Raw genomic sequence first — 26,057 nt, forward strand, 5'->3', positions numbered from 1 at the left:
TATACTGTATGCAGCCCTAGTTTTGTTCTCCTTTTTGATGAATGATGAATATAGACTATACCTGCTGGTATAGACAGTTATTTCCTTACACGCTGGCACAGAAAGCACATGCTAGTTGGCAGTCATCTGGGTAAGGTTGCACCAGCCGTTCGTAAGTTCTTTCTTATATTGGAACGTATAGTCCACACTAGAGGCTGACTAACTACTAGCTAGTTGTAACTAACTCTGTACTTTATCCGGTTGCACCATTTGCTCTGAAGGCAGAACATAGCCAGTCGTAAAGTAAGAAGTTGTGCTGGAATGCAGTGAATGTCAGTTCATCCTTCATTCTAACTTCTTTTGCCTCACGTGACTAATAGTAAAAATAAGTTTCCATTAAATACGATACTACTTAATCATGAATAAGATAAGTGTTTTTATAACATTCCCGAAACTGTATTTGAAACAAAATGAATAAAGATCAATACATAAATACTGATACAAAAAAAAAAAAAAAAAACATAAGAAATGACGTATATCAATTATGACTGATTTTATTGGACATGCACAACACAGATTGATGCACACAACGGCGCACTGTTTAGGACGGGTTCGTGTTGAAGAGCCGCTAACAAAGTTAATCTTTCCACATAATGTTCTCGTTCTTAAAATGTAAGCGAGTGCAAATGTCAGCGTTATCATATATGTCTAAGGTAAAACAAGAGCTTATTGATACAGTTCAGTCAGTCTGCTATTTTATTCCAACCGTTACTCCTGATTGGAGGCTTCCATACATGTTTAGTGTATACGTAGAGTTAAAGTTCAACTAAGTTTAATGGTGCAAAAAACAAAAAAAAATAGTAGTGCGTAAGTTGAAAGGTAGTGGCCATTTACTAGGCTAAGTTGTAACTTATGCACAGCTGGTTCAACCGGCCCCTGTAGTCTTTGTGGTGTTCAAGCGCAGCTTTTCGGCTCAGACTCTGCCGACGCGAGGAGACAACATCGGCTTTTGTCGCCCCTAGTTCTCTGATGTCAGATTGGTGTGTCACAGCCATAAGACTGACAACTCCACTGGATAAAAAAAAGAAGAAAAAAATCAAACCCATGAAGGATGTGTGTGCGTTTCATCACGTCCATCTTCTAATATGCCCACTCTAGCTTTTGTCAGCCCTCATTCAGAGTCCACTTATTGACCACTTGGTTCGATGTGATAATGTCATCAGCAACAAAAGTAATTAAAGGCTTTCTGGATTTTTCCTCTGCTCAGATAATTCTCATTCTGATCAGCGCAGGCCTCTGAGACAGCCGCTCGCTTTCAGTCAGAATGAGGCCTAAATGAGACGAGTCCAAACATTATCCACTGCATTACTTCACCACTTAAACCTGTCCAGTTCAATGCATTTCCCTGACTTTATTTTCATGTAATCATTTAAATGCAGAAATTTTGCGAAACATAAGCCCTCCTAGGATAATTTGACCCGAGGTTAAGCGAATTAGCATCTAAATATGAAATGTACAAAAAAAAAATCTAATTTCTTTTAAAATTTGAAAACCCCAAACTTCATATGGCATTGGCCTTAGAGGGTCACATCATTTGACAGCAAAACCCGCTGATCCCGTAACGCAAATTCATGTGTCTCATTTGAAATGAGAAGAAGCCTAAATGGAAAAAATATAGTACAGGTTTTTTTGTTGGTGTATTTACAGTATTTTCTGGAGGGGGGAAATGTACAACATAACCTCTTCACGGCATTTAGTTTAATTTAATTTAAGATTTCTAAGGATTTCATTTAACGGCATGCCTTAAACAGAATTAGATGCACAGATGGGCTATAATTAGATTAGCGAAAAAATAACACATTTTGTGTGCATGAATATATGCTTTAGCAATACATTATTCATGTAGAGAGCTTGACAGATAACTCCACAGGGCAAAAACTGCACAATGTTTACACGTGTTGCACAAAACTCTCGATCAAGAGCACTACATCAGTGCAAGCTATAGTGTACTGCATGTTTTTGGTGCTAAAATGCATTGATTATAGTGTATATACAACAGTGACTCACCGCGGAGCCTTTGAAAGTACTAGCCTCAGTCTCCAATATAGATGCATGAACTGTGTTTGGAGAGAGAACAAAAGTTGCTGTGAGATCTCAGTGTCAGTGAAGCCCACACTGTGGCACAGATTCAGTTGAGTTATAAAGAGATTAAATCGCCCTCCTCCTGCTGATACGAGGCTATCGGCCCTCTCCGAGAACAGCTGGCCACAGTGACCCAGGGAGAATGGAAATCAAGCTTTAAGAAAGACAGAAGCCATTTTCTTTGGCACCTTCCTCCCAACTCTGGGGAAGTTGGCCGATTGTTCAAAACCACCATCTGCTCTTTGCTTTGAACTTCCGATCAAAAGCTGTCATCTCACCACTGTCCCCCCCCACCATTTTATTTTATATAATTATTTTTTTTAGGTCACTCCTCTCCTCCAATCCCATTGTTTTGTGGGCTGTCATTGTTGCCTTCGTGCTCTCCCTGTTGATGAAGCGGAGGAATTATCGGAGCTGCATATTGATGGCTTGCCGCGTGTGTCTCAGGCCAGAGAGACTCATGCATTTATACATCAAAGTGACAAACAGACTACTTTATTAAGAGACTGTCTGTCGATAGATTTGCGGGTCACGAGGGTCTTTGTGAGCTTCTGCCAGTCTGCCTCTCGAGCCGGGGCCTTTGAGAGGAGCTAGTCATTCCTCCGGGGATGAACGTCCATCTAAAAATGCTTATTTCATTATTTAAGACAGAAAGTTAATGTCACACTTCAGTTTTGTCGTAAGTAGAGGACACTTTTGATGGCTTTCATCTCCCTCAAGGGTTACTCTCAAAAGACTTGAACTGACATCAAAGGCAATCATGATACGCTTCAAAACAGCTAAGGAGCAAAATGAATGTTAATATCAAAAATAATGACAATAAATCAATACGCCACTGAAGGCTATTCGGTAGAGTGATGTTATCACAGGTAAGGAGTGCCTGAAACCACCTTAATCATGGTAAATTCACTGTAATGCACGGAATCTGGTGGCTTATTGCATTTATGCTTTTATACTCTTACTACGCACTTTTGAAAGCGTTTAGAACAATCAATTTACAAGACCTGAACCTAGTTTTGATTAGTTAAAAATATTATCTCATCTTTTCTTTTCTTATGATAGGAGAATATGTAGCTCATACTTGAGGAGGAAAAACACACCTCAATTTTATTCAGAAGCCCAAACTAGGCAAAACAATATGTAAATTGATTGCTGATATTTAAAGTAAGATTAAATTCGTATCACTTGTAATCAATCAATGAGATCTTTGTAACACTATAGCAGACTACACAGTAAAAATAAATAAAGTACAATCAACTTGGATGGGTAAGTCATTTCAACTTAAATTGCATTAAATTGATTTTAAAAAATGAGTTAAATCTTGTATAACTTATATACAAAAAGTTGTAAATGGCTTAACTTATTTTGATGAGTTAAAGCAATGTAAAGACATACAGTATGTTGTTATACTTTATTGATCACATAATTTTTTTTATAGTGTACTTTCATAAAATGCATATAATATCAGTTGTCACTGATATATATCTGCCAAAAATATATTTTAAATGCTTCGTTTTATTATCAAAGCTTTGTCGTTTTAATTGTTTGGATTACACAAATAATGCAATATAATACAATGTTAATTGAGAGATGAACAAATAAACATTCTTCAAAAGCCTGATGTATAATATTTGATACTTACATTTGATTTGTATAAAACATTATGTATGGATAATCAAGTAAACCTAAGTTGCTTCAGTCCAGCAAGTGTTCATCTTCAAATATTAGAAGTTAATCTTAAATTTACTTTACAAAAATCAGATTCCACAACAAAAGGACATATGTACCATGATCTGAATGCCTTTTACTTGCTAAAACAGCATAAAGTATCAATCAGACGACAGAAGGCATGCAGTACATTTAGAGGCCATCGAAATTTGCCTATCAAATATAATACAGCAGGCTTTATATGGTTAATATTATTCAGCCTACAGTTGGGCTAATGGCTAATTTATGTCAACTTAGTGAATTAATATGCAATCTGCGGTCAATATTTAGAGGGAGAACTTTTGTGATATGTATCAACCCATAAACCAGCCTGAACGCCCCTACCTCTGATATCCACCTACCTGCATGCCCAATTAGCCAGAGTAAACGCTTTACACGTATCCTGCTGGTACCCGGGCAGCACACAGCACTAATCAGTTTGTCCTGCTCGCGCCGGTGTGTCCCGCGGGCTCACGGATGACAGTTAGTGTTGTGCAGTCTGTGAACAACCTGGCACAGGTGTGTGTGGTCAAAAAAGGCAGATGGGGAAAAAGGGCAGCACCTGCACCAACCGCCGGGATGCCACTCTGCCCAGCTGTGCTCCTGTGGGCCACACACTGTACTTCAGGAGACACACACACTTCACACTGCAGCAGTGCCCCGATGGCACTCCAGCTGAGCCAGTCCTGTTCTCTTTTGGTCCACTGATCTGTGTTAGAGACTAAATTAGAGTAACTTGAGTGTACTAGAACACGTATGTAGAATAGCTGGCTCTCAAGTGCATGACGATCCGGTTTGTCTTTCTCTCTCTACTCATCTATCTTTATCTCTCCCGACTGTGCTCCCTGTGGATGCTGAATCGCTGATGTGTGCCGCTTAGCTTCTGCGCTTGTCACTGTCCGGTCTTGGTAAAAGCACAACAATTAGGTCTCTTTTTTTGCATCCCTGGAGATCCATAAATCTGTTTTTGTTGTGCAGTGCAAAATACAGCTTGGCATTAGAGGCATATGAGGGACATCTACTGCATCTAATTGTAATATTTTGAATTGAAATATGCTAAACAAAGATTGGTATAGTTGAAATGAAAAACAGATACACACTACTGCCACTTTAACGCCTCAAAAAGTTCATAAAGAGATCAGTTGTACTATTTCATTTTTGTGCATTAATAAAAAATAAAAAAAAGAACATTTAAAGTAGGCAAAGTGCTAATGAAAATGAAAAAGGTATATGCTATCGCTTGCATAATCTGTGTTTGTTATTAATATCCCAGTTTAAATGTCATTATGCAGTGTTGTTTTTTGTTTTAGCTGTAATGATTGAATGATAAACTGTTTTCCACAAAGATTAGAAGGTATACCTCTCATTAGTCGACGCACGGTGCTTTAGTTAGTGCTTTGTTTCCTGATTTTCACATCTTTTGATGATGCGCAGTTAATACTCTCACAATTATTTCAGACGCTGCTACGTGACCAGATAATAGCCGAAGCAAATCTGAACATTACTGAACATTTTTGTGGAAAAAGTAATGTTTTCTTATTAGTTTCTTTTGTCTTCTTGCAGACTTGCCGTTGGTGAATCTCTCTGTGGAGCCTCAACCAGTCCTGGAGGGAAACCTGGTGAAGTTTCATTGCTCAGCAAAAGCTAATCCGCCAGTCACCCAATACAAGTAAGACGCCGAACACGACAGCCAAATCATTACTGTAGGTGCTTCATGATTACACACCCTGTGATGAGGATCAAATAGAATGAACTATAATTCACATTTATCTTCTGACTGGCACATCATTGTGTTGCATCACAGAGAAACTCTGGCATTTAGTTGCAAATATTTTTAGAGCCGTCTCAAAACTGATATCCACTATCCCTGGCTGGCATCGGTTCGGTGTGTCTAAGCCAAGACAAGGATCGGGGCGCCACATCAGGCATTCAAATCAAAGCAGGGATCTGATACACTGATCCAATATCCAAGAATAATGTTTCCTGTCCTCTCCAAACAGATGAGAAAGAGGTTGGAATACAAGTTATTTATTTCCGTGAGATGCAGCCTCGGCCTTACGGAGGGCCAATAGCGAGACGATTAGTTAGAACGTTTCTGTGTGGGTTTTAAAACGAAGAGCAGTAGAATCAGCAGTGAAGGGAATTGCACAGCGGTGAATCTAGATGTACTGAGGAATAGAACGGATGTGTGATGCAGTTGTAGGTGGGCAAACCGAGTTGTTTCTAGCCTTTTTTTGAAAAGACAGATGCTGGAATCAGACATGCCTGTGTTTGATTACCCATCAGGCCAGAGGAGAGCCTTGGCAGAATGAACACACTGTTTTTCACACCTGAGCATCAGTGAGGTGACCAGAAATGGCACAACTTACCGATTTACACTGAAAGAATGTCATAATAGTATGGCAGAGTCTAACAATTCAGGCCAGAAATATTTACAGACTTCAGCACGTCAAGTTACCTCACCGTGGTATCTTGTTTTTCCACCTACACTGTTGTACATTGTACACGTTGTTATTTTCTCTTCATGGATATGCACATTGCTGCTAGAATCTTAATTATAAAGGACAGGACCAATAAGATGAGCTTAAGCTGTAATGTTCTTCATTTAGTATAGGCTTTATTGCTCTTTACATGTGTTTCAAGTACTGACAATGTTTTTCCAGAACCTATAAACTCTAGCTTTGGTCAGTGTAACTATTTCTAGTTATGCAGTTGTCCATGGACATTTTGTATTTTTCTTGAAACTAAGTCCTTTATCTGATAGATTTCTTTGTTCCTTTATCCCTGTGAGGTATGTGACATTGGATGTTGATAATATAATAGATGTAGGAGTAATATCCATCCTCAATTCAGCTCGAGGAAACAAAAGATAGCTAGCGGATGAGGGACAGAGTGAAGGAGAGGGAAGAGCGAAGGAAAGAGACTGCGAAGCTGTAAAAGAAAACAAGCAAAACACCAGGCAGAGGACATATTTTATTTAGGCATTTTATTTATTTATTTTTCTTCAATACAATGTTGTAAAAGCGTCAGGTTTTATGTGAGGTTTTCTTTTCTTCTATTCAGTAAATATATATTTTCACAAAGTTAACTTTCAGTAAACATTGTTAGGATGTTTCCTTGGTAAGCATCCAATCTGGTACACCAAAAAAAAAAAAATGTTTTATTATAAAATTTTCACTCAGAAATTGCTGGTAAATTAAAAAAAACTAACACATTGAATTAAACATGGAATTTTTAAGCAGAAAGACTGACAAAGTATTTTTATGTAAAAAAATACTCCAACAATCTTTGTTTTATGTGTCTGGATTGCCGTCGTGCGCCGTACAGTCTCAATAAACTATGCCAGTTTCCTGTAGTCTGCTGCATCTTTCATAGCCTGCAAGTTAGGATGCTGCATTGTGCAAATTGCATTTACCACATCATTTTTTTTTACAGATAAATAGATTTTACAGAATTTGCACAGTTAATTTAGTGAATCGGGTGGTGAAACAGCACTGACAGTACATGAAAATATTTTTCATTATTGCAATATTTGCAAATATTTCGAGTTTGTGAGCTGTGCGGAGCGAGGAATGATTTTGCTTGAAGCAAGGAGTCGGAGCGCCAGTGTTTTCTTTCACTCCAGGGTTTCTGAAAGCACTCCATCACGAGCATAACATGTTAACGGCCCATGAATTCCCCACGTTTATATTATTAGCGATCAGAATTTGTGAAATATTCTTTCTAATTATATGATGCTATCCGTCTCAGGACAGCGCGCTGATTTCCTCGTTCTCACGTCCGTGTCTACGGGCCCCGTAGCAAGTGCTGACATTGATCTGAGGGAATTTAGTGGCATCTCACTTGTGAATTTAATAAATGTCTTGATTGACGCTCACTTTGATGACTTTCACTGTGGGAGAGCAATAAAAATATCAGAGCCAGAGAGTATTAGAATTAATGATAGCCTTCCGAGGAGGATTCATGTACCATGCTGCATTGAAATGTCCCTGACATTAACGTGGGGTGATTTTGTCGGCTATTGATTAAGGGACTAAAGAAGTAGAAATGCTATTATTGTGGTGTCACCATAATGTGGTGTGGGGAGGAGTGGTCATGTGCACTGAGATGGATCATTACCACTCTGGTTCATTTTATGATATGGGAGTCAGGAAAGATATGGACTTAATTTGCCCCAAAACAGTGTCTTAAGTTTGAACATGACATATTTTGACGGTGACTCTCTTATATCCGTGTAAAGAGGGTAATCTGCTGCTGGTGCTTTATATTGAAACCATGTTGTGATATATTATGGAACTAATATGTTTCAGTTTAGTTTATGTTTTTAGTTTCTACTAATTGTGTTGTATTAATGTTGTATTGTCCATTGTTTAAACCTTTTTCATATTTAATAATAATATTTAGGTTGTTTTTTTTCATTTGCCATTCTTTTACTATCTCTGACAAAAAAAAAAAAAAAAAAAAAAAAAGAGGAAAAGAGTAAACAACTTTGATTGATCTAACAAACAAACAGATTTACTCCCCAATTATCACAATAACAATTATGTTTGGTGCATTGTGCTTGTTAGTTGTCTGTTTTGGGGATAGTTACTGTAAGCCATGTTGTGCGTCTCTGCAGTGATGTCTTTGACATAGCTGATGAAGAGGTTTTCATAGTGGGTTGCTTGCTTTGCTCATCAAGCGTTTGATGTGCACACACAGATACGGGCCGTTTCGTTGTTTGTTTTCCATGGCCGCGCTCCCCAGCGACTCTCAGAAGCAGCCAGACATGATTCATCAACCAGGGAACAGCACATGGAAAACTAACCAACAGCAACAGATGCAGCCGATATCTCAAAACAGAAAATTAAACTCCGGGCATCTGTCCTGCTGGCTGCTAGATTGGCCAATATGAGTCCATGTCGTGATGGTATCATAATGGAGTGAACAGCTGCAGCTTGATTGTAACCTAGAAAGTGTGTGTGGCGTTATCAGACTGGGAGAAGAAGGATGGAGAAGACAGCCTCATCATCTCCGGCACCTGTCAGCATACAGATGAATTTTGAAACATAGTTTTGCCCAGTATGAAAACTGAAACATTAGATCTATCAAATCCAATCTGCGTTGCTGTTTACCACACAATTATTCTACCCTTGTGAGGGAAAAAAAAGTGTGCTTAGATGTACTGATTGTATATTATGTAAAAAAAACTAAAACAAACAACAACTGTATTTTCAGATAATATAATATTAATAAAATACAAGCCCACCTAAGTATACTTAAAGAGAATACATTTTCATTGCTAAAATATATAATTAGGTTTGGGTATCGTTTCATTTTTAGCGATTCCGATTCCTTATCGAATCCGGTTCTCATCGATTCTTGCTTCCGATTCCAATATTTTTTGGAGGGAGAAGAAAGGGCAAATACTTGAAGAATAAATATTTCTACCTTTTATTCTTGCCAATTTTAAGCAATAACCAATAAAATGGCTAAAGTGAAAGGAGTCCCTTCATATAAAGGTGTCGATTACATTATTACTCCAGTAGGTGGCAAAAATCGACAGTTTTTTTCATTGAATTATTTATTGAAGAAGACTCGAAAGTGAATCATTCATTAATTAAACAAGTAGCCTATTTATTCAAACGAGTTTTTTTTTTAAATAGACTATTAGACTAAACATGTTATTCTGAGTAGTTCTGTATGTAATCGTGATCTCCATTTTAAACAAAATAAAAATGATTGATTGATGATTTTAAGCCACATAGATTCCTGAATTAGGGACCGTTCACATATCGCGTCTAAAAATGCATGGAAAAGCACGGCCGCGCCGCACAAGCGCTTGCGCTCCCGTGGCGTCTGTCGTTGCTATGCAACCATGAACTGCGCTCTCCATGATGACGACGAGGAAGTATCAGCAAAGGATTAATTCATTTATAGCCCTTGCATTAGCTTTACTAGGCTACTAGATATATATATGGAGATGAGAAATAAAAACCCGCCCTGTTTAGCTATGATCAGCTGTTCGGCCGAGCTTTTGATGTTACAGAAAGGTCGGTTGTTTTTTGTCACGTGACCTGCGCACCGCTTGCGGCATTCTGAAAAGTTGAGATGTTTTCATCCCGCCGAGGCATAGGCGCGCCTGCAAAAACGAGCGCCACGCACCGCATGCTCGTCGCGCCCACGCCGCTTCTATTATGAACGCGCTTGCCGTGAATAACGAATTTGCAACTGTCCCAAAGTCAGGAATCGAAAAAGAGGAATCGTAATGCGTGCGTCTTATCGAATACCCGGTTTTTGGAAATTTGTTACCGGTTCTAAAATGGAACCGGTTCTCGATACCCAACCATATAATATAGGCATTTTTGGGTGAACTATCCCTTTAAGTCCTGCTCTTTAACTAATTGCATTTAATATAAATTTTGCATTTTCATTTAATTGTAAATAAATGAATTAAGTGTCCATTCAGTTCACACTTATTATTTTGAAGTATTTCCATTATAAGTACTGTTTTCTGTACTTATTTTCCCCAATGGTATGCCTCTCCTACCAATCAAAAAAGATCCTACAAACAAACACAAGAAGTGTTTTGTTGTTGTTGCTGTAGTCGTTAGTGGGTTTTTTTAGAGCATTGACTTATAGGAATGCCAAACATTCGATTCCTCCTGATACTGTACCGTTCTACTCCAGAATAATAAAGGAGTCTTTGAGTTTTCCAAAGTTTACACAGGCACTCAGTTAGGTCATGTTTGTTCTGTTTTGAAGACCCTGGCTGAAGCCCAGCGGAGCCACTGTGCTCACGGATGTTTTGGCTCTTTCAATGTGCAGCGCTGAATCCTTCAGCTCTGGCAAAGCTAACCCACCATTTGGGTCTTCTCTACCGGCCAAACCTCCCAGTCTGCCACCCCATAGGATTAAAACCAACATGCAGTCCTGTTTTGCTCTACATTGCCATAGTTTTGTGCTGTCAGAATGCTAGTTTGAATTATTAGTAGAGCTGTAAATGGATAAAAATGACTGAATTAAATATGCAATTTGTCACTATTGTTTTTATTTTTATTTCCAAGTGATTCAAAGACTTTGCATTATTGTGGAAGATGGAGAAATCATTAAATAGACATTACAAAAAGTGAATTTAGAAGTTACACTGGATCTATAGATATTTTTTACAAAAACGTGTTCTGAGTGAACAGCCAAAACGAAGTACACTTAGCATTCTTATAGCACACAAGCTTGGATGTAAACTGTTAGCATTACAACGACACAGTTCTGGTAAGGCATGAGAAAGATTTAAGAGGCTTGTATGGGCAGTGCTCCATAAATATTGTGTGTCATAATAGTTGCTTTCCCCTTTTCTGACTTGAGGAAATTGCATTTAAATGAATAGGAAAGATGTGCTGTTGTCACAAGGGACCACAGCCAAGATTGAATAAACAGAAAAAAAAAACATTGTATGAATACAAGTTGCACGTAGCTAACGCACAAATATAAGCTAGTTACTTAAAAGATGATAATCATCCTCTTAGGCTCCTGTAATAAACAGGCTATTTAAAGCTGAATTAAATTATGGCATAGTCAATCTTCTCATCTAATTACAAAGCAGCAGCTTCAAAAGCTTCAAGTGTAATTTATACGTTACTGCAAGAAAGAAAAACTCTGGTAGACGTATAGCAGGTGACTGCTTCTGTAATTGCCCATAAATACAAAGTTTCACAGTGATGCATATTCACTTCCCCTAGAACAATTTCGTCGAGGACGGAGACGACAAGCGCAGCCGTCTGCGCTGATTTGAATATTTTTGGAAGCACAGGTGTGCCTGTGCAGATTTAGCAGACTGTGTTCTAAGCTGCTTATGTTAACAACATGGCACAGTGCTTCTCAAGCACACTAGCTAGGCCAATTACAACTGCTCTCCCTCCTTACTTTAATTTAGTCAAGAGGGAGACTGTTATGATTTAAATGACACTCTATCAGGCCCCACAGATGGCATGAGTTAGTTGCAGAGGTAATGAATTGTGCGCTCACTCCCACAGAGCAGGTGAATATTGAAGTTCTGGCACCGTTCTACCAGTGCCGGCTGCTTTGAGTGTACTGAGATGTAAAACTGGCTTGGTAAAGCGATACTTCTCAACAACGAGGAGTTAACTGGCACTGAATATACTCGTTTATTGAAATATGTACCCTAGTGTCAGGCTGTGACACCCATTCTCCATTGGCTTTGGCTTGTACAAATGTGTCCCATCTTAGTCGCCAACAGGGAACCACAAACTAGACCAAGCAAGTGACATAGATATGCATTACTTTGTCAGTTTGGGAGAAACTAAGTCCATTCCTCTTACATAAACGAATAGTTCCTCATGCAGAGCGCTGACAATTTCTTAACATCTAGTCTCATTGGTACAGTATGTGGGGTTTGTGTCATGTGGAGAGAGGCTCAGGATTTGTTTTTGCCAGTCTGGCTCCATTCAGTGTTGTTAACTTGGTATCCAGACAAAAAAAAAACAAAAAAAAAAAACATGCTGAGGCAAGATAAATCTCACTTCAATGATTTGTCATATAACAGTGTTGAAATTTCTCAAACAAAACCAGGATACATCGGCTCCCACAGAGGGTGGTTGTCTGTCTTTCTGTCGCTTTCTATCCACCTACAGACAGACAGCTATCATGTCTCACTGATGACTATGATAGAAGCAAATGGATTAGACACCAGGTTTTCCTGTTATTGCCATGGTAACCTCTAAATTGTGTTTCTCTTTTCCTGTGATAGCGTACATCTGGCAGGGACTTGTAATGATGGCTTTCTGTTCCATTAAAGGAAAAAGTCAGGCTTAAAAGGGGTTAATAATATAATGACAAATGAGTTTCAAATTATCTTAGATAGCAAGGCTTTGAATTTATAAATGTATAAATGTGGGTTAAAAGTGTAAGGGAATTTAAGACTGAAGTTTGATGTAATGACTTGAATCAGTTAAAATAGTTTTACCAAATTATGACATATTCAAAGATAAACATCTTTTGCTGGACCTGGAACAACATTCTGATAGAACATAGCCCTAACCTAGTTCTTAACTCTTAACTACCTATACAATTATAAAGGAAATGCTAGATTGATAAGAATGTTTCACCAAACCCAGCTCTAAACGTAAGCCTTACATCTGACTAGTTTACAGAAGGTTTGTTCCAGGACCAATAAGGACAGGGGTGTCCGATCCTGCTTCTAGAGGGCTACAACCCGTCCCAACATTGGACTTTTGAAGTAATCCTGAGGACCTTAATTGGCTGTTTCATGTCTATTGAGTGGAGCTAAACTCTAAACAAGAGCAGGATTGGACACCCCTAAATAAGGACGTTGATCAAGGAACATTTACATGTACCAACACTGACAGAAATAAAATTGCAAAAGTTTTACCTATAGAGGTACAACAGCTTGTCACTGGGGCAGTACCCTTAAAATAACAAAGTTGCACCCTATCTACCCCTAAAAGGAGCATATAAGAGAAGAAGTGTGAAACCTTAAGGCACTAAGAAAATTTTTTAGGGGGAGTAAATAAGATTTCCCTTTGAGGATCGAGTGACAAGCTGTTGTACCCCTAATGTAATATTTGCAAAGTGTACAGATTAAAGGGATACTTCACCGATTAGCATTAGGCTTTGTATCAGTAGAAACCGGGTAGTATTTTCGAATGACCGTGCTTCCCTCCCTCATGTCCCCCTGAGACGAGAGATTTCTGTATTGTGTGTCTGGAAAAAAACTCAGATGACGCAAAAATCGTCATTGGAGGCGAGAGACTACAGCCAGTAGTAGGAGCTCGTTCCGCACGTTTTCAACCCGCCCATAGGGGGATCTCATAATAAAATGGAGTCGACTAGTAGCCTAGTTGTATCATTTCTTCCAATACTGTCCTCTGTAACCGGTAGGCGTGGCTTGGGAGTGTCCTCGTAGGGCAGCGAAGAAAGTGCATTCTGGGAGTTGTTGTCTTGCATCCACATGAGCCAAAAATACATTTTCTGGCTTTTCTCAGTCTAGAAGGCACCAACTTCTAAAATAATTTCACATTTCTACTACATAAATGACCCAATTTAAATACATATGCATCTTTCCAAGCGGTGAAATATCCCTTTTAATGACATCCTGCAACATTTTGTCTTTCAATGCTAAGTGAAATATATGAAAACCATCAAGTACATTGACTTTTGTGTGGTTCATCATTAACTTTTGTTTAGTACTAATACTTGTAATAATCACTTTCTACTGCTTCTAGGTGGGCAAAAGGAGGAAGCGTGATAAAGGAAGTTTCAGGAGACACTTATGAGGTCGTAGTGGACCACTCGTTTTTCACAGAGCCAGTTTCCTGTGAGGTCACTAACCCACTCGGGAGCACCAACATTAGTCGGAACGTGGATGTCTACTGTGAGTTATTTCTGTTTGTTCATAACAGAGGTGTCCAAACCATCCTGGAGGACCACGTTTCTGCAGAGCTACCACTTTCTCCAGCATACATGCACACTTCTGGTAATCCTTAACACCTTGATTAGCAGGTCCAGATGTGTTAAATTAGCTTTGGATCAAAACTCTGCAGGAATTTGACCCACCGTGAGCAGGATTGGACACCTCCGGTTAATAGTTTTTGAAGGATAATTCAGGAGAATTATTATGAGAGACTATAATTCTCAGCTTCCTTCAATCTCATATTAAAACAAGCTTGCAAATGTGACCTCTCTGAGTAGATCTTACTACCTGTTCTGTTTTTTCTCCAGTTGGACCTCGGATGGCCGCAGAGCCCCAGTCTTTACAGGTTGACCTAGGATCAGATGCTGTGTTTAACTGTGCCTGGACCGGAAATCCCTCTTTAACTATTGTATGGATGAAAAGGGGCTCTGGGGTGGTAAGTTGCTAGACATTGTTGTTGGACATTGCTCTTCAACCCTACTGCAAGATTAATCTTTTGAAGCAAACACACAGTTCTCTTACAGCAACCATCCCATTTTTCATTCTAGCTACATTAATAGCACATTGATGTTCAGACAACATCTCATCTTTGTAAAGAAGAAGAGATCAAGCAGACATGAAAAATCTAGTTTTTGGCTTTTCATCCATTCATTTTAAAGGTCAATATGATATTATTGATCTAAAACCTTCTGATCTATTAATACATTGGCTTTTATTCCTGAACAGCTGAGGAACTGAATAGAAAAAAATCATTGAATTTTCTAAAAAGACGTTAGTATTTCAAGGTCATGATGGTACAGTGTTTACTCTCAGAGCTGTACCCCGATGGCAAACATCAGGATTTTTAAGATTCCCTGCAATCTTATTGCTCGCAGACGAATAGTGCCTCAGTTTGGGATACTGTAGGTCCGTTCGCTGGCACAGACATTGGGGGAAACCGACCGGTCTTATTTCTCTCCCGGTTGACTGTCACCTACCATCTCCCATGTTCACATGGTCCTCCTCATCTGACCCAAATTGGATTTTAATAATTGAGAAGAAGGCCCTTTTTCTAAGCTTAGCTGCCCATCCGTCCTGATTCGTTTTGACTCTGGCCAGCTCCCTTTGCACTCCTTTTTAATGTTTTGATCTTTGACTTTTGACTGCAGGTGCTAAGCAACGAGAACATCCTCACACTGAAATCCGTCAGGCAAGAGGATGCTGGGAAGTATGTGTGCCGTGCGGTGGTGCCTCGCGTTGGAGCGGCTGAGAAGGAAGTCTCTCTCACCGTAAATGGTAAGTTTGACTCTCTTCTAAAAGGTGCATGGCTAATGAGAGTTTGACTAGCAGGTATAAGGTGTGTCACTTTATGTTTGACGGTTGCAAACATCCCCGTTTGGAACATGTGTAAGTAAATAAGGTGCAAGCAATTGAAAATCCAGGTGACAGCTAAATGAATTAGACCTATTTTGGCATTCATGTTGACTCTGAGACAGAAGTTTGATGTTTACTCTTCGGTCTGCTGTTTCTCTGGACTAATGCTGATTATATTCAGTAAGAATTGCATGAGGAGCTGTTTCTTAGGCTGTGACAGGCTAATGAACACAGGAGAATAGCGGGAGACTGGCTACTCTCAGATAAATGACTTCATTACGGCCGCTTGAAATTCAGGCGGCATGCATTAGCCGCACAACAGCTTTCATTCGCAAAATCCAACACGTCTTTTAAAAGCTCCTCTCTCTCCGAAGCTATTTGCCATGGGCTCCGGCTTTGACGTGAGAGGAAAATAAGAGAAGTTCAGCCAAAGTGACAATTGTGTTTGCATTGAATGATTCCCCTGCAAGTTTAGAATCACTAATGCAGTTTGGTGCTGTGAAATGAAAGAAAATCAATAAAGAACTGTTATGACTGATAGTATTAATATGCAAAGTGAGACATTCATTCTAGACCTACAGAGAATCCAGGAATTATAGAAATTACAGATGACATCCACTTTCATCAAGTACATTCTGTTCTTTATGGGGACAGTGAAGAGTACCTCTGCTTTGCATTCATTCTTGACTAGAGAGTTCAGGATTACATGGAATCCTTAATAAATGCAGTCATGTTGTTTGTTTTTTCTGGTGGTAGAAAGATATCTGGAGGTTTATGAAAAGATCAAGCACTGTGCCATCATGTTTCTCAGTATTAAAACATTTAAGCCCACAGGCAACTAAAGTTGCCGAAGGCTCTGCCACTCTTTTACCATCTGTGAATATCTTTTTGGGTTGACTAAAAACAACAGGTATAAAAGTGAGGAACCTTAGCAAGAGCTTTTTGACAATATACTGTGTTTAACCCTTAAAATAAAAAATAGAATATGGAATGACTGTCCGTTCAAATAGAATAGAATTGTGTATTGAATTCAATAGAATTTTCAGACATCACTTTTGAATCAAAATAATCGAATCGCAGTCGACCTGAAGATTCACACCCCTGGTCTGGCACTATATTAGTATGTCACTTTTTTTTACAATCAGATCAATTCTCAATGGTTAAAATCAAATTCTCCTCTGCTTATTTTTTCTCTCAAAAATCCACCACATTACAGAAGTGAAATGAAGCATTCTTCTACGAGAATGTGTTAACAATTATGCAAATAATTCTTAAGACACATCTGCGGAAAAAAACCCCCATTAATTTGTTCGTTGATGCCTTGTATATGGAGTATCTAAGATTACCTCCTCTGAATTGCTGTTTTATTAATTACCCATTTACCTTGTTTATTATTATTCTTTGCATAATTTTACACCTCTTGACCTGGATCTGTCTTTTAGGTATCAAAAAGCAAGCCTTTTTTTGATTCTTTTCAATAAGTGAGCCCTTTCGCTCTAAAAGCCTCAAGAGGACTGCAAGCTGTGTTCCAACTCATTTCTGGAAGTGAACACGAGTGCTGGATGTTAGACTCGAGCACCTATAGCGCAGTCTTTGATGTGGCAACATGTGGCGCAGGCTCTCTTGTTGCACAGAGCTGATTGTTTCAAGTTATGGTGCATTTGGGAGATGAAGCCGATCATTTCACATCTTCCTCATCAACATGTGCTCCTGACGAGTGAGTGAAATTCAAAAGCATTGACGTGAAGAATGATTGATGACCAGAGCTTTGTGTTTCAAAGGCTTGATCAGAAAGAGAAAAATAAAAGAGGGAAAGCAAGTGAGAAGGATGAAGAGAGGAATAGAGCTCAAATAAGAAATAATTGGCCTATGCTAGGTTGATCCTCACTGAGTCACATAAAAACTAATTAATGCTAACAATTAAATGCACATGTTTAGAATTCGTCAATATATGTTTCCTCCCAGTTGCCTGTCACTGGAACCCAGAGCTCCTACTGAGACTCAGAATATAGACAAGAGAGTTCCAGCGTTCTCTCAGGGCCAATGTAATTTAATTATAATCAAATAGCTAGCAGGGGACACCGTTTGCAGAAAACACGCTAATGGATGCACATTGCTTTCTGCTTTTTGTTCCCTAGATCCTCAGATAGGGATCTCATTTATCCATGTGTATTTTGAGCCTTAATGGGATTTAATATCTGGATGTGTCCTTATGTTCATTTGTTTGTGATGTTGCTTGTGGATATGGCTTGCGGATACAATTTGTTTGTTTTGTTATATATACACTACTGTTCAAATAAATGATTTTTATTTTTATTTTTTCTGCTCACCAAGGCTGCATTTAAAAAAAAAAAAATTTGTTAAAAAAACCCAGTAATATTGTGACACATTACAAATGAAAAGATATTTTTTCTATAATATTATATTTTCAAATATTATTATTTTTCTGCATCATTACTCCAGTCTTCAGTGTCACATGATCCTATTCTATTTTGCTGATTTGCTGCTCTAGAAACACTTATCAATGTTGCAAACTCTTTTTGCTGCTTCATTTTGTGTTTGTTTTTGAGCAGTTTAACCTGGACACTTTTTTTCCAGGATTCTTTGATCAACCGAAAGTTCAAAAGAACAGCTTTTATTTCAAATATAAATATGTTGTAATATTATAAATGGTTTTTACTGTCACTACTACTTTTACTGGTTAATTGAATGTGTCCTTTCTGCACACAAGTATCAATTTCAGAAGGATCATGTGAAACTGAAGACTGGAATATTGACGCTGAAACATTACATTTTAAATTTTAATAATATTTCACAATATTACTATTTTTACTGTATTTCTTGATCAAATAAATGCAGCCTTGGTGAGCAGAAGAGACTCCTCCAAAGAATCCTAAAGATTCCAGGCTTATAAACAGTAGTGTAGTGTATTAGACATATTGCAAGTAGGAATAAGAAATTGTTTTATTTTGACGAGGCATCTGTTTTCTTGCTGCTAAATGTTAACATCATGCTGGGGAAAATGTTTGTAACATGCAGCAGTATCAATGCGACAATCAACTCACTCATGCGACAATTTCTGACACAGTTGTCCATGCGTAATTGTATCGTTGTATGTGAACAGATACAAATCCCATTTCACAGTGAGATCATTAACCTTTCCTCTTTTAGTCTTGACTACACTGCAGAGACAGATCACACAAGCTCCACTGACTCGCTCATATAATGTCACCGATTGTGGAATCTGTGAAAGTGTGAAATTCCTTAATAGATGGATGGTTGGAAACGTGTGCTTTGCCATGGGGTGAAGAGGCACAATCTAGTGGAGGTGAAGTGCCTTAGGGAACATTTTATGCTATAACAAAAATGAGGTTGAAAGGAATAAGGGGGAAGTAGTTTCTAGGCACTTCTGTGAGTTCAGGGAAGACATTTAAAAATAGGGCGTTGTGTGCCCAAGGTCAGTGTGCTGGTAAGAGGAGTCCAGGTCCTGCATTTATTTGCTGGATCTGCGGGCAAGAGGACACACTAGTCACTATCACTATTCACGGAACTGGGTTCAGCCCTCTTGGAGTGCTGTAATGAAAATATATGGCAGCGGAAATGAGGCGAAACAAATCAGACTCAACCTTTCACATGCTACAATCTGCGAATCACCTCTTACTGCACACAGGTTCATGCACTCTTTCAGCAAGCACTTGCAGTTAGCTGCAATCTGAGAGTACAGTAATTGCTGGGATGATGTTTTTTTTTTTTTCATCACATTGTTTACATGTGTAGGTTTCAATGGCATGTGTACTCATTACTGAGTTAATGGAACATATTTGTGCATGAAAGCGTTCATGTATGTATGCCAGGAAGATTACATTATGTTTCCAGGAAAAAGTACATTAACTCGGCTTAGAGATGGGACGTGTACTGTACGTCTCTGTGGAAGGTTGCTACTTCTGGTTTGTGTGCATGAGTGCACTGGTGCACATTTGAGGACCAAAAAAACACAGGGAAATATATACTTGTCTAAGTGTATGTGTGTGCACAAGAGTGTTTACACACATAAAAGAGAAACTTTTTTTTTTTTGTTGGAGAAAATGGAAGCTGAAATGGGGCCCATTTTAGTGTCCTTCCTTTTGGAATTTTTTTTTTTTTTCATCTCCTGATATCCAGACCCCAGGAAAATTTGTATTCCACTCCCATGCCAACTTGCAGATATATAGGAGAAGAGAGAAATCACCAAAGATTAATGATTTGGCAAATGAAAGCTAGTGAAATAAATGGTGACAGTGGTGCAGAGATAAATGTGTTGTGCTTAGCGCAAGGTTAATAATTAAAGTATGTGAAAACGATAATCGCTCTGTGGAATGGTGTAAACTTTTGGTAACACTTTAGATTAAGGAAAACATATTCACTGTTAAGATATGTGTTGCCTAAAGTGTTACCAAACTTTGTTTTTTTTTTTGCAATGAGCTGATTTTTTTGCATAAATTGTAAATGATTAAATGGTAAAAAAAATGCATCAGATAAGATTAGGTTGCTCACAACTCCTGAATATGAAGCATGAGAGACCAATGGGGCAATGCTCAGTATGTCAGCTGTAGTAACAGAACGTCACAGAACACTTCACACGACACCCCATGATGATCCGTACATTATGACTCTTGTACGCCTCCTACTGTCACAAACCTATTCCCTGCAATCCAATTCTCTCTCTCTCTCTCTCTCTCTCTCTCTCTCTCTCTCTCTCTCTCTCTCTCTCTCTCTCTCTCTCTCTCTCTCTCTCTCTCTCTCATGCTATAAATTTGGCATTAAAAGGAAGGAGCAGCATTGTATTGGGTTTGAATGGGCAGAATCTTAAAGGAGTCTCCTGTGGGCTGGTCTATTTAAGAGCTGTGTTAAGGGTGAGGCAGTGAGGGTCTGGTCTTCATTTTCAATCTTGAAAAGAACTGATTTATGGCAGGCCTCATGTCTCCCGAGCAGATAAGACTCAGCGTGCCAACTGCAAGTTTATTTCTATAGGCAGAAATCGGAAGAGTGCCAATGGTGGAAAAATGTTATTTTGAAGAGATAACGGCACCCAGAGAGTCTCTTCATGTTCAGTATTAACCCTGGGGTCTTGAACTTTGAACTCTGGCTTATGCTACAGCTCATCCTTTTTTTCCAAAATTGCACAAAACAAGCAAGGCACTGATGTAAAGGGTAAACAATCCAGTGTCCAGTGTGCCTCTCTCTCTCTCTCTCTCTCTCTCTCTCTCTCTCTCTCTCTCTCTCTCTCTCTCTCTCTCTCTCTCTCTCTCTCTCTCTCTCTCTCTCTCTCTCTCTCTCTCTCTCTCTCTCTCTCTCTCTCTCTCTCTCTCTCTCTCTCTCTCTCTCTCTCTCTCTCTCTCTCTCTCTCTCTCTCTCTCTCACCCAGCCTCCAGCCTTCCCACACTCCCCACGGAGTTCCTTAAACCCAGCATTCTGAGGATAAGTGATAAGCTATCTAATTATATTCCTCATTTACAGCCTGATCCATGGGCTGATTCTTCTGAGCCACCGAGCGCTGGCCTTACCTCTGTCAGCAGGGAATGATCTGAATGGATTTACCTTACGCCTGCAACTACACACACACTCCAGCCTTTAACGCATCCTATCGTGTGGATTATGATTTTTGTAGTCGAAGGTTAGCATGCACATAGCATGCGTACATTACAAGCGGGAAGGTATCGCTGCAGGACTGGTGTCTAATGAAGGGGTGTGAAGTGTAACATTCCTCTCCACCAGCCTGATATTCCCCTCACTAAAGCACTCCATCTGCCTCATGCTCATCTAGATGCTAATTTATTCTAATAAGAGCCAGTTAATAAACTGCAATTACGAATCAGCCGAGAGACACCGCCGCAGATGATTGGCAGATGCATGATTGGTGTGCATTTGTGTGCATGTGTACGCAAGTGCAGTTTTTGGCAGGGTCGGTAATCCATTAAGCAGGGAAGTTACTCCAAATCTATCCTAGAGAAACAGTGTTTACCCTTTACATCAGTGCCTTGCATGTTTAGTGCAATTTTGGAAAAAGAGGGTGAGCTGTAGCATAAGCCAGAGTTCAAAGTTCAAGACCCCAGGGTTAAAACTGACCATGAAGAGACTCCCTGGGTGCCGCTATCTCTTCAAAATAACATTTTTCCACCATTGGCACTCTTCCGATTGCTGCCTATAGAAATAAACTTGCAGTTGGCACGCTGAGTCTTATCTCCTCGGGAGACATGAGGCCTGCCATAAATCAGTTCTTTTCAAGATTGAAAATGAAGACCAGACCCTCACTGCCTCACCCTTAACACAGCTCTTAAATAGACCAGCCCACAGGAGACTCCTTTAAGATTCTGCCCATTCAAACCCAATACAATGCTGCTCTTTCCTTTTAATGCCAAATTTATAGCACGCCATTGCAAGGCCTCAGTATTGCACACTTGATTGGCAGATCCTACAGATGAGATCTTCAGCCTCCTCGGTTAAAGTTTTACACCTCTCTCGAAGCGTGGGCCAGCAGAATTTGTCGATCTTGGAACTGGTAATGTGCATGTCAGCCTTGGTACGTGCTTCTGTAAATCTCCAGGGCAAATTCAACAGTCTCTGTGTCTTATTCACATCCCAGCTGCAGTCCAACTGTACAAATGAGGGTCATTATACAATGCACCAGATTCACAAATGTCAAGACGGCTTGACCGACGCAACTGAAGATGTGCTATTGCTGCACACAGAAAGTGGGTGGTAAACAGGATTTAATTTAAAAGTGAGGTTTGTGTACATTTTCTAGTGAATGAAGAATGTTATAACTTGGCAAATATCCAGACTCAAAGTATATTCAAGTGCACTTTTAGCATTTTTAAAGAGCCAGTTCAAGTGTCTGGAGTGATACTTGAGTCACAGTGAAACATGCCAAATTGATGTATCTTCCACATCCAAACAACCTACAGGTATTTATAACATCTCTAACTGTAGGGGTAGAGATGTTATGCTTTAATCTTGTACTTTAGGAACAGGTTTATACAGAAAATATATGTAATATAAATCGACAGATGGATAAATTATTAGCAAATATTGTTTAAAGCGATGCATCTATTTTAACCTAGACACACTTGTGTCTTCTCTAGTGTCCTCCAGTCATAAGCGAGATTCCTAGGACTCTCTCGCGAACAGGGAACTGTTAGCTCACAGTTCTGAGTATGTGACGAGTGACTATGTGTGTCTTTTCTCTCCTCAGGACCTCCGACCATCTCCAGCACTCAGACACATCAGGCTCCACACGGGGAAAAGGGACAGATCAAATGTTTCATCCGCAGCACGCCACCCCCAGACCGCATTGTGAGTTCCTCTCCTTCCAGTGACTCAGCTCAGACAGGACTACAGCTGTTGAGTGGGCGCTTGCTGTTGTCACATGGCTTGTGTGACTCCATTAGACTCAGTAAACACAGTCCAATAATGCGTAACGCACTCATGAGTTACGATCTGTTTAATAAATGAAATTGCATCTCAAATCATTTGTTTCCTCTATATGAGTGAACGGGTATTAGACATGGCAGGCTTACAGCCCTAATTTCTCATTTAATGCATTCTTATGCCCTGTTACCACAGATCCAATTAGGATTTACCACTCTTAGATGAACTGTCTCCTCTCCGGGCCAATTTTTGATTCATTACTCACTCTGTGCATGTGTGTGTGTGTGTGTGTGTGTGTTTGTGGCTGTGTGCATGGAAGTGCATAGGTAATCTCTGTACGATGTTTACTCGTGTGGCTTTGCTTTTATTGCCATGCTATTTCTAAATGTCAGTTGAATGGGAAAGACTGCTCCTGTGGTCTGGAACAACCAGTAATAACTTTAGAAGTGTAATAACGCCCATAAAGCAGGTGAAAGCAAATGCAAGTCTCTCTTTGCAAGCTGAAAAGACCAGCTTGCACCACTAGGCTGATTCAGGCTGGTTAATGTTGCTTAGTGCTAGTATAACTGGTAGAGTCATGCTATTTACCTGAAAAAAAAAAGAAAAAAAAAATGGTTGTGAAGCTAAAAAGAGGGTCTTGCATCTTTAAAATTGTAACACTTTGCAACAAGATTTCATTTGTTTACATTAGTTATCATTAACTAACAATGAACAATATATCTACAGCATTTATTAATCTTAGTTAATGTTGTATCTGTTAATGCACTGTGAACTAAAATTGCCATCCACCGCTAGTATTTTAGATTTTTTTTTTTTTACAAACTTTCAGCCCCCAGAATATTTTGTTGTATGTATATCTTAAAATGCAATCTATCTACAGAAAGACAAAGCATCTTTGAGAGAAAAAAACAAACAGACATTTTATTATTTTATATAAGCTTCATGCACTCTTTTTTTTTTTTTTATCAACGCTTGAATGTGGGTTGAAAATTTCATTTTTGTCAAAAACTACAGCTGGATCGGATTCAGAACGATGACCAAAACATAGATGGAGTAGATTAAAGGAGAACTCCGGTCAATTTTAACATTGAGCCAATTTTTTTTGTACATTTGGAGTGCTGTCAGTACAGAGAACAACGACAAAAATCGGTGTTTCCTACACCGTGTTATCCTCTTTTTAAAATTTGCACCCTGTTGACTTCAGTGGGGCAAGTTTTAAACCTGCTTTTAGGCTCTTAACATCCTTGATGTGTCATTACAAGTGCACAGGTCATGTGAGTGATTCCTTCGGGGTGAACGCGGGTGAATCTGACTGCAGTAGATGTGAAAGAAATATATAAAAAATGATGTTTATTCAGCCAGCGCTCATACCTGTGTTTACATCCTGTTTTCGGTCGAAGTCCAAAGTAGTCGATTGTCGAGTTCACGCGCATAGGTTTAGTACCTATGATCACGCGCGTGAACTCGACAATCGACTACTGTGGACTTCGACCGAAAACAGGATGTAAATACAGGTATTTGCGCTGGCTGAATAAACATCATTTTTATTCATATCTTTCACATCTACTGCAGTCAGATTCACCCGCGTTCACTCCGAAGGAATCACTCACATGACCTGTGCACTTGTAATGACACATCAAGGATGTTAAGAGCCTAAAAGCAGGTTTAAAACTTGCCCCATTGAAGTCAACAGGGTGCAAATTTTAAAAAGAGGATAACACGGTGTAGGAAACACCGATTTTTGTCGTTGTTCTCTGTACTGACAGCACTCCAAATGTACAAAAAAATTTGCTCTATGTTAAAATTGACCAGAGTTCTCCTTTAAGTCCATCAACACCCCCAATGATTCACAGTCCTGTGCCTCGTCCTGGGTCGACATTTCATTCGTAACAATTGGTGTTTTTGATTTATATACTGTTTAATGTTTGATGATCATGTTAGCTTACATGTGCGTAAGCAATGCTTCTATTGCTTGTTTGATTCAGAGATTCTGTACTCTTTCAGAAGATGTGTAATAGCGCCCCCTACCATATAACAGTAAAAATATGGATTGCCATAAAAATCCGTCAATGGTGGGAAAGAGTTAAGCATAAACCTCAATAAAATGTGTTAGATGTATGCCTAAACAAGAAGAAGGGAAAACAAGCTATTTACAAATGATTTTTTGCAGTGATGCTACAGACCAGCATCAAGAACGACATACGTGTGTTGGTCTTTTCAATATGGTTTCTTTTGTTGTTCATCAGGCCTGGTCCTGGAAGGAGACTGTCCTGGAGTCGGGGACGTCAGGTCGCTACACGGTGGAGACCGTAAGCACAGAGGACGGAGTGCTGTCCACGCTCACCATGAGTAACATCGTCCCGGCCGACTTTCAGACCATCTACAACTGCACCGCCTGGAACAGCTTTGGCTCGGATACGGAGATCATTCGCCTCAAGGAACAAGGTGGGATCCAAGGTCCGCCAGGTTCCACCTTCTTTTCTTTAAAACATGTCTGCGGTAGAATAGTGATGCAGTGTTTCATAACCATGGTGTTTGAAAACACTGGAATAGACCAAAAACATTCAGTATTTTCTCCACTTTATACATTATGTGTCACTTTATATGAGATTAGCAAGTCACATCAACATCAACATCATATTAATATCTTTTTTCTTAATTTACCAATTTTAGATTACTTTTCATTCGGCAATCGGCAAATTATTATTTCATGGCAACAGCAAAAGTAATTGCACTTTTAACTGCAACTTTAACAAATCTTGCAAATCTATTAACAACACTTAGCACTATTTAATTTGCAGCCTTGCTACAGTATATTATTTCTCTCTTGTGCATTTCTTACAATGTATCTCCCCAGCGATTTCATGGTTTGGATTTATTTGCATGTAATACATTTCAGACCTATTTTATCTCACTTGATCTTTGAAGCGATTGTTTTTTCGAATAGTGCCTTTCATGCAGTGTGTAATATAGCTGTTTGTGAATGTAAAAGGTCTGCAAAGTTTTAAGGATCAAAGTGCACGATAGAGTTATTGTCTCC

At 39.2% G+C, this 26,057-nt stretch overlaps 1 protein-coding gene across 1 annotated transcript in view; it reads left to right on the forward strand.

Annotated features, from left to right (window-relative positions):
- kirrel3b (kirre like nephrin family adhesion molecule 3b) overlaps positions 1–26,057 on the forward strand; it is a 184,109-nt gene that overhangs the window by 149,558 nt on the left and 8,494 nt on the right. The window contains 6 exon segments of the mRNA XM_084409034.1: positions 5,392–5,497; positions 14,070–14,218; positions 14,566–14,693; positions 15,406–15,532; positions 22,842–22,942; positions 25,264–25,462. Of these exon segments, the coding sequence (XP_084265160.1) occupies positions 5,392–5,497; positions 14,070–14,218; positions 14,566–14,693; positions 15,406–15,532; positions 22,842–22,942; positions 25,264–25,462 (810 nt within the window).

This window comes from Rutilus rutilus, assembly GCF_951802725.1.
Source record: "Rutilus rutilus genome assembly, chromosome: 5".
Lineage (NCBI taxonomy): Eukaryota > Metazoa > Chordata > Actinopteri > Cypriniformes > Leuciscidae > Rutilus > Rutilus rutilus.